This window comes from Lathyrus oleraceus, chromosome 4 (genome assembly GCF_024323335.1).
Source record: "Lathyrus oleraceus cultivar Zhongwan6 chromosome 4, CAAS_Psat_ZW6_1.0, whole genome shotgun sequence".
Classification (NCBI taxonomy): domain Eukaryota; kingdom Viridiplantae; phylum Streptophyta; class Magnoliopsida; order Fabales; family Fabaceae; genus Lathyrus; species Lathyrus oleraceus.
Genome location: NC_066582.1, coordinates 140608210 through 140618571, shown reverse-complemented (window position 1 = coordinate 140618571; position 10362 = coordinate 140608210). Strand labels below are relative to the sequence as shown.

At 33.8% G+C, this 10362-nt stretch overlaps 1 protein-coding gene across 1 annotated transcript; it reads left to right on the top strand.

The window, feature by feature from the left end:
* The first annotated feature begins 1040 nt into the window (after positions 1–1040).
* LOC127074125 (uncharacterized) lies at positions 1041–3377 on the top strand. Its single transcript, XM_051015419.1, has 3 exons — positions 1041–1201; positions 2831–2996; positions 3125–3377. The coding sequence occupies exons 2-3, from the start codon at positions 2832–2834 to the stop codon at positions 3170–3172; spliced, it is 213 nt and encodes a 70-aa protein (XP_050871376.1). The 5' UTR covers positions 1041–1201; position 2831; the 3' UTR covers positions 3173–3377.
* Positions 3378–10362: the final 6985 nt, after the last annotated feature.

The following is a 10362-nucleotide window of genomic DNA, read 5'->3' as shown; positions in this document are numbered from 1 at the left end:
AGAACATTGTCCAAGTATAACGAGAATATCTGTCCACAACATAGTGTGAACTATATAGAATGAATTAACTTAATATATTGTAGTAAAATTTTACCTCATACCCCTATCTTTATCTCTATAACCCTATATTTTATAAAAAAATATCAATTTTATCCTTATATATTTTTAACTAATTTATTATTATTTTTTAAAAATATTTTTTATATATTATTATGTGTATCGGAAGACTTTACAAAAGAGTTTCGATAGTCAATTTTCAAGTATTTTTTAACTTTTTTGTGTGTACCGGAAGATTTTGCAAAAGAGTTTCGGTAGTCATTTTTTAAACATTTTTTAAAAAAAAATTGTGTAGCGGAAGACTTGGAAAAAGATTTTCAATAATCAATTTTTGTGTACCGGAAGACTTTGCAAAAGAGTTTCGGTAGTCATTTTTTAAAATATTTTTGAACTTTTATTTTATATACCGGAAGACTTTGTAAAAGAGTTCCGGTAGTCAACTTTCGTGTACCAGAAGACTTTGCAAAAGAGTTTCGTAATCATTTTTCAAGCATTTTTATTTTTTTTTAATTGTATTGGAAGACTTTGTAAAATAGTTTCGGTAGTCAATTTTTGTGTACTGGATTTTGCAAAAGAGTTTCGGTAGTCATTTTTTAAAATATTTTTTAACTTTTATTTTGTATACCGAAAGACTTTGCAAAAGAGTTCTGATAATCAAGTTTTAATATTAATTTTTATTTTGTGTATCGGAAAACTTTGAAAAAGAGTTTCGATAGTTAGTATTTTTTTATTTTTTAAAATTTTATTTTGTGTACCAGAAGACTTTGCAAAAGAATTTTGATAGCCATTTTTATAACATCTTTTAATTTTTAATAAATTATTTATACGAGGATATTTTGGTCAAAATAAATATAATGTAGGGGAAGGGAATAAATAATGGGGGTATAGAGTAAAATTTTCAAAAGAAAAAAGATACCCAAGTTCAAGGCCCATTAAGCTATATAACCCAACAGATTGGAGGATAGGCTGGTCATTTCATATCGAACTAAGGGTAGAATAGGTATAACAAAAGCCAAAGACCCTCTAATTTGTAATTCCATTCTTCAGACACAACATTATACTTTTGCGCATAGACATCGGAAGGAGTGGGAGGATTCTAGGGTTTCGTTTCTACAACTTCATTCATACTTTGATTTTCAATCAGGTGAGTTTTCTCCATGTGTGCGAATGCACGTTACCTTTTGGATCTAGGGATTTCGGTAAAATTGTGGTTTTGCGAAAATTACTGGTGTTCCTTGAATATGTGATTATGTTGTGATTTCTCGCTACTATAGTGATAGATTTCTTGAAATCTTCGATTGTGTTATTTTATTGCTTGTGTCTACGGGATTTAAGATAATTAAACACCGTACCTTTGTTGATTGTGAGTTTTGTGTAAGTTATTTTAGTTTACATATGGATCGGAATGATTTAGAACATGTTGTTGCTGAAAGCATGCAAATTTATGGATTATTGTGATGATCATGCTTGCTTCTGTTTGAATTTGGTGGAAATGTTGGGGATTTGGATTTTAGGTTGAGGCACACTGTTTCTTTATGTGAGTTAGGGTCTTGTTGTATATTGAATTTGGTGATTTCGTTGAGTTTTTTTCATCTTATGATACTTTATATCAGAAACGAATCTTGCTGAAAATTTCTGGGCGGAATTTGAATCTTTACGATTTCTGTTTTTATTTGTTACATTTTTTACCAAATAAAAATTAACAAATGACCCCGCATATTGAATTTGAGGGAAAATGGAGTTTGTTTGGTTTGGTAGAAAGATCTTTAATTTTGTTGGCTTGATATTGGTTTGCATGCTTTTGTTTCAAATATATTTGAGAACTGGATGAGTTGTTTCTGAGTTAGCAAAACTATTTCTTAAGTCCTAGAATGGTATACGATTTATTATGACCTCAGATATATTTCGAACTTCTTAACCATTGCGACGTGTTTATAATTTCGAGAAAGTTATTGGTGTCTATGCTTGTTCATGCTGTTCTGGTAGATGTTCATGTTAGAATTATTTGTCATCCTATGACGGACACGAAAGTTAAATAAAAATGGAGTTTTAGTTACAAGAATATCCCGTTAGTTGCATTTTTATTGAATGGAAAGTGTATGGTTGATTCATTATCCTCTTGGTACAATAATATACTGGCTTGTCCATCCTCCAATTTGCTAGCTTAGATGAATGGATTTATGATGTTCATTTCAAATGCTTCAATTGTGTAATAATTGTTGTTTGATTCTATGTCAAATTCCTTGTGTTATAAATAAAGGAATGATATGTGCTTACCCTCTTAAATCTTAAAAGGGTATAAGGAACTTGGTGAAATTAGGACTTGGATGTCTAGGCTTCCAAATGCTTAGGTGTGGATCTAAAGCACTGGCAACTTTATGCCAATTCATATCACTTGATTCTGTGATTCTCACTAAAACTTCCCTCTGTTTAGGCTTGCACATTCTGCGTTAATTTGCAGAACTGGTTTTTTCACTCAAAGGCTTTTTAGGCTTGGAAGCATGATAAAATTGTAGAAGGAATACACTCCTTTAGCTTTGGAGGTTCTTAGTTAAGATGCAATAATGCTTAGGTTTGGAAATTGATGCAAATATTTCGCAGACACTTTTCACATGGTAAAAGTATCATGACTTGAAAGTCTTGAGTCAATCATTCTTTGGTAGCTCAAGTTCTGCATATATCTCAAAATCATAGTCTAGTGGGAACCACACAGTTTTCCCTCCTTTTACATATTTGGGAAAGCATTTATGAAATAGTTGTTTGCCATGTGCAGGATGACACAAGCAACCGAAACACCGTTCAGACAAAGAGAGAAGCTTTTGGAGAAGCAGAAATATTTCCAGAACATCAGTAAGCATACTCACTTGAAAGGGCCGTATGACAAGATTACATCTGTTGCAATTCCACTTGCTTTTACTGCAGCTTCACTTTTTATGATTGTAAGTTCAATTGTGACATGATTTTTTTCTTCATATTTAGCTGTTGACTTTATCAATGCGAAGTTTACATTGCATATCCTTTTGTTTATAACCATATCTTATTAACAATACTTTATACATTTGTTCAGGGACGAGGGATCTATAATATGTCAAATGGAATAGGAAAGAAGGAATGACTTGACTATTTCTTCTTATGGAGGAGGTGGTTGTTTTGTAACTCAGATCCAACAGAACCTCATCATTATATGGATTCTTGATTTTCTCTGCATCCATTCTTTTTTCTTAATAAAATTGCATAATTGCAAGTTTTACCACTCCAGTGAAAGTGGTTCTTTGTTTATTTCATATAATCAATTGATGACCCAAACTGCTGGTTTTTTATTTGGATCTTGTGCTTGTCTGTGATAACTGTTCCTTCTAGGTCATTTGCATTATGCTATATATACTAAACAAACGTAACAGGTTCGTTTTCCCATACGTTTAAATCTTTTTCCCATACGATTCAATCTTTTTCCCATACATTTCAATGGTGACTTTAGTGGTGACTTATAGTGTGGAATACCGTTAGAGGTGGTCCACCAAAGACTAAAAGATTTAACCTGTAATTTAATTTAGCAGGTGCAGGTTTATGAAGTTGGTTCTTGCTAACATGTGTTCTTGAGGGTTTTGTTAAGAAAAAAATTGTGTAGAAAATAATGGTTGAGGTATAAAAAATAGGATTAACCCCTTCAACTTGGCATTTACCTATGGAGTTTATAAAGGTTCTACATTTTTCTCAAAGCTCTAAATCTGGATTAGAAAAACATAGACCACCCCAACCATCCCCAAGGTTCTGCATTTTTCTGCTGCTATCTCATATAAGTAGAGAGGATTAAGATAATAGCATATATAATGGATCTCTCGATTTCGATAGAGAGGATTAAGATAACAGCAGAAATAACGGATCTCTCGATATTTATGCTTTTAAATAATAACTTAATCTTCTAAATCAAACTCTTCCGTTTTCTTGTAAAATTAATCAAACTAGTAACTAATGATGCTACCACCATAGCAGATTTTTTCATACGCTCACTTTTTTTACTCTTATAGAAGTGTCTCTAGTTTCGGGTCAAACAAGTGAAGTACCCACATGATCTTATTATCAACTGAGAAAAAGAAAACAACACATGGGATGTGATAATAAATTATTGCCCGGAGTCGATGGTCATATGAGCTTTAGGTTTTCAGATAAATACACATTTTACAAAGAGGACACTCAATGTATGACAGTCTCTAGCATGCTTATTTTTAATTGTATTTACAACGAGTAAAATACTACATATCTTGTATACCTTACGCAAAGTTATAAGTTTTTTTTTTAGTGTTAATGATCTATCTCTAAGGGATGATATATGTTTTCTGGGGATCCTTTTCTAATTCTTTTTTCGTGACTTTTTAGTATTAATGATCTATCTCTAAGGGATGATATATGTTTTCTTGGGACCCTTTTCTAATTCTTTTTTCGTATCTTTATAGTGATTTTAGTTTGAATTCGACCTTTTATGCCTCTTACTGTTATATATATTATGTTTTTATTATTATTTATTGCTTTGGTTCTTTTTTTCGAATCAAATGTGTGATTTTTATCCAAATTCGTCACATTACTCAACGTTGATTCTTGCCCATATTGCGGACACATACTTGTTATGCTAGATGTCGACATCTACTCTCCATGCTTCCTGCATGGTTATTATTAAATTGATCGAATTTCTTATATACAACATGGATGTCAGATATTGTGATTATAACAATACCCAATTCATCAAGCACCGATCATTGATGGGAAAATCGATGTTTATTGTGATGTTCGTAACGGTTAATAATCCCTCTACGAGGCCTATAAGGGCGAAGTATTTTAAAAAAACATAATTACTCAAGCTTATATTAGGTCGCGATAGTTCATAGTCCCTCAAGGATAAAGTCATGATGATTAACAATAGCTCAAGAGTGAGGCAAGTAAGAGCATAATGGTTTTAAGACAAATTCATTGACATTTCAAGTCCCTTAAGCACGTGACCTGTAAGGGGAGAAGTGGTTTTAAGGCAAAATCATGACAATTAAAACAATCCTTCAAGCACGAGGTGTGTAAGAAGGAAGTGGTTGAGGGACTTGTGTGATAATGATGTTCGTGACTTGTGTGACGATGATGTTACCTACATGTTTAATAATGAATTTGATTGTGGCCGTTCAAATAAATAAAATGATCGGTTTTCTGATCAATGGAACTAATTAAAATTTTGAGTGAGCCATTTATGATGAAAATGATTAAAAATTGTCTTTGGAATGATCAGTTAATATAGGTTGTCTACCATCTTATGTATTGGCAAGTAAAGTTGTTGATACCTTATCACGCTAATGATGTCTACATATTCTACTAACAACTACTTGGAACAAAGATGGTTGATTCCTTATAAGTACCAAAGTGTTTGCTTTCCATTTTCATCGGACATTTGTCCAATAATTGTTTATTTCAGAAATTATTTCACTCTATCATTTCATCGGCTTTTACAAACTCAATTTCCATTTGTCCCGTTTCTCCGAACCTTTTCATAAAGTTTTACCACATGTATTTTATTTTATTCCTTTTATTGTAGTTTTTGTTTTTTTTCTTTCTTTCTTAAGAGATGGTATTCCTTTAGGGATTGCAGTGCTAGCAATGGTGTAATTGAGATAACATCCATGAGAAAAGATGGTATAGTGATGTTATTATGTTGGGAGTTCTAGACAACTGAACAATGAAGTTAATTGGAGGTTTGTTGAAACATAAATATTTGGAAGTAGTTTTATTAAAAGCTTTGATACTAACGAGTGGTGATAACGATATTGTTTTGGTGTCTTGCAACCCAAGTCAGTGGGGCTACGAATTGGGACCTCAATACAAACATTACCCACTTCAGTGGTGATGTGGTGAACGTCATTTTTTTTTGTTTATTAATGAGGCCAGGGTGAATTCATTCCGAGATGTTTTATACATATCGAACATCGAAGCAAAGACGTCGTTCTAGTAGAACCCCGTGTCTAGGGTAGGAAAATTGGTATGAGGAACCCTCGAAGAGCGGAGGATAGGTACTTTGATATATACACATGTGTTATAACTTATATGGGGATGGAAATTTCCTTCATCGTCTTTGAGGATGACCTTGTAAAGATAATTAAAGATTCCCTTTCACAACTCTACCAGAATAGTTAAGCCTTCATCAGAGGGTTTGAAATCCTATGTGTGTGCCCTTGTGATCACGCCCATTTTAGGTGTTTTATTTTAATTTTATGGCACTAAAGGGGTTGAAAATGGTAGATGGGTTTCTTGATACCATAGAAGATAACTTTGTAGAAAGAATTCACAAATTATGGAGATGGTGAATTGGGTCCCGTTGTGCAAGATATTTCACTTGGACAAACCAAATATGCAAATTATTTGTTTCTAATCCAAACGCCTCCCGTATCTATTCTGATCTTGGAAACTGTCTCTTCTTCAATCTATTTGGTGAAATACTCTACACCTACAAGCAAAAAATGTAATTGTCTTGGTGCAAGAGAAAATGGCCCTAGAATGTCCACACTTCATTGACAAAATGACCATAGTGAAGTCATTGAGTAAATGACCTCTGCAATGGTGTAACGTAAGTAGGGGTGGCAAACGGGCATGCCCACCCCGTTTAGGTCCGCCCCACAAAAGCCCGCAAAAAAATAGGGCAGGGTGGGGCGGTCATAGGTGAGGATGCGAGCCTAAAACTTAGACCTGCCCCGCAAAAAAGTTAGGACGGAGCGGGGAAAGTCCGCGGGCATTACACTCTTTAAGCCTAAAAATGCAAAAATTTATGTAAATACATGTGCCCGCAAAAGCCCGCGAAAAAACGGGGCGGGGCGGGGCGGACACATTTGAGGATGAGGGCCTAAATCCTTGGCCCGCCCCGCACAAAAGTGCGGGCAAAACAGGCATGCCCAGTGGGCCGAGCCCGTTTTGCCACCCCTAAACGTAAGTCAGGGAATCATTGGCATTTGTAGTATTTGTTGACAAAATCGACATTTTCTCTTAGGATATTTGGCCAGTAATATTCGAATCTTAATAACTCATTTATGAGGGGCTCTTACTCCAATGTGGCTTCCCCAAATGCCTTTTTGTACTTCCATTAACACCAGAATGATTACATCCTCTCCCAAGCATCTTATCACCAGTGTAGTTTTCCCATATTGTACAACTATTCTGCAACCAACACGTATTTTTGTAGATAACCATTTAACCTTTTTTTTCTTCCTCGTATAGGGAAATTTGTCCATTTGTCAAATACTGAACTATGGGAGACATCCAAATCTTGGTCTGCAATATGTTTATAGGATTGATGGCTATGACTTTGGTACTAGGGGTGGCCAATGTTTCTTGTATCACTGTCTTGTTTTGGTTTAGCTTTTCTATGTTGGCGAATTTCGATAGGATATCGACTATGAAATTTTCTTCTCTAGGAACATAACTTACTTCAAAGAAAAAAAAGCATTTTCCAGTTCATACACCTTCTGTAGGTATATTACTAATTGTGCTTCTTTGGTGTGATATTCAGGGGCAACATGACTGGTCACAAGTTGAGAATCATTTCTTTCACGGAGGTTGGATGCGCCTATTTTAATTGCTAATGTCATTATTGCAATCAAAGATTTATATTCAAACTAGCTGTTGTTTGCCCTAAACTCTAATCGTAGTGATTTTTTAATGAGGATATAACTTGGGCTTTCCAACACCACCCACCCTTACTTCCCTTCAGGTTAGATAACCTATGAAATGGAAAAATCCATACTGATAAAGTATCTTTGCCTATGGGGGATGTTGAGATTTGATGCTTCCTTTTGGAATGAAAAAAGATGCCACACTTAGATATCTATACCGACTAAGATACCATGCTTCTTTCTAAATCTGACTTCTTTAGAACTTGGTGAATGTGGTAGTTAGTTTTAAACATAATTTGATGCCCGTGAGAGTATGAATTTAATTTTGTTGTTGTCGCAACTAATGCTAATGACAATCTTTCTATTTTTTTGATACCTCAGTTCAGCCCCTCTGAAGACTCTACTCACAAAATAAACTTGTTTTTCATTATCATCTAGTTCCCGCACCAACACAAAGCTCATAGCATCATTAGTCACATATAAATATAAAAACAAAGGCATAATTTCTCTTGGCCGAATAAGTATTAGCGACGTTGCTAGAAAAGTTTTTAATCTCTAGAGTAATTATTTTCATTCTTCCATAAACTCAAACTTTTCTCTTTTCTTTAATGTGGAAAAAATGAAAGGCTTTGTCATCAAAACATGAGAAGAAGTTAGAGAATGCAACAATCCGCCTCTTCAATCATTGTACTTTCTTAATAGTGTTTGGACTCCTCGTGTTGGTTATTGCTTAAAACTTATTTGAGTTGGTATTTATTCCCCTTATAGTTTATATAAATCCTAGAAATTTTCCTATTTGAACTCTAAACAAGCATTTGATCTGATTTAGGTGCATGTTATACTTCTCAATATAACTCAGTATATATTATAGGTCCTAACAATGTTCTTCTCGTCTCGAGTTTTCATGACCATATCATCTATGTAGACTTCATAATTTCGCCAAATTTGGTATGCAAACACCGTGTCTTTCAAACTTTGATAAGCTACATCGACATTCTTGGGACCTAATTGCATTACCTTATAGTAATAGTTGCAACTATTTGTCATGAAGGTCGTTATGGCCCGTCCAAGGGATTCATTTGGATTTGATTGTAGTAAGGGTATACGTCTATGAAGTTGAGTATCTTGTACCCTTAACATCGACCAATTTGTATGTCTATGTTGGGAAAGGGATAAGGGTCTTTAAGGCATACCATATTGAGATCAGTGAAATCTACGCTTATTCTCAACTTACTTGAGCGTTTCTTCACCATTTCCATATTAGTCAACCGTGTGGGGAATTTGATCTTGCTGATGAATCTTACTTCTTTTAACTTTTTTACCTTTTCGTCAATTCATATTCTATTTTCCTCACTAATTTGTATATTCTTCTAAGTGATTTGTTTGGCACTGACATCGAGGGTGAGGAGATAGAAAATCACACTAGGATTTATGCCGGACATGTTTGATGGATTTTAATTAAACAAATACATATTCTTTCATAGTATCAGGATAAGCTCTTCTTCATCGTCTTTAGTCAGGGAATTGTAGTTGCATATCTCTACTATCTGGTTATTTTGTTGCTTGTCTTATCCCTTTCATCCACGTCTTTATTTCGATTCGTTGAGTATCCTTCATGATTTAATTGCTCACGTTTAACATGCATAAAACTTTGGTTAGACTTGATCTTGATATAAATGCTATTTGATCAATAACATATGATATTGAAATGAAATCCCCTTGTTTTTTTGAACAAATTTGGTTCAAGTTAAAATCTCAAAAAGTTTTGAAAACTTAAATATTTGAGATTTTACAAGATTGATTCGGATCAGGCAGATTTACATTGAATTCGTGATTATGATCAAATTAGAATCCTGGTCAGATTTTCCACTTGATTTTGATCATTTTCCTTTGGAACATATTTTTCCTGATTTGATTCGAATCAGAATTTGTACATGATCCAAATCAATTTTATTTTTCACAAACCATGGTTGATTCTATTTGATTTGATTTGAATCAAACTTTCAACATGATCAGAATCAAATTATTTTGCCTAAAAATCCCGTCAGTTCTGGGCCATTTGATTCGAATCATTTTTTGTTTTTGATTCGAATTAGAAGGCTTATGATTCGAATCATGTATTCCCTGATCTGAATCAACTGGAAATATTTTTCAAAATTTTGGTATTTCTTTCATTTCACTTCATTTTTGATCATTTGATTCAAATCATATTTTTGCCCATTTTGTATGCTTCATCTCAAGCACATATAAATCATTTTATGTCATCATTCAAACATATATACATCATTCTATTAAGATTTTTCAGTGCAATTTTGTGTGAAAATTAATTTCCTTTGTTTTGAGTGTTCAAAGTCTTGCTACAAATTTCTCACACTTTCAACTTTAATTGAATTCAGATCTTGATAACTAGAGTTCTGAGATTGATTGAAGAAGGCGCGTACTTGAAACTAACTGTTCTTGGAGATCTTGTTGAGTTTTTAGGTTGTTAGCAAGAAAGAGGGATTATCAATGGTGGTGAAAAACTCCATTGAAAATAAGTAGGTTCTTCTCTCTAGCATTGCCTTAGTAGTAACTGAGTGGATGGATACAAATAAGGTAGAGTTCTTCTCAGATCTTCAAATAATATCACTACTCAAGGAATTAGTAGGATCAAGGGGTTGATAGCTAC

Coding starts and splice junctions, on each gene's coding strand:
- LOC127074125 (XM_051015419.1), top strand. CDS start 2,832: ATGACACAAGCAACCGAAACACCGTTCAGACAAAGAGAGAAGCTTTTG. Junction 2,997..3,124: donor CAGCTTCACTTTTTATGATT/GTAAGTTCAATT, acceptor ACATTTGTTCAG/GGACGAGGGATCTATAATAT.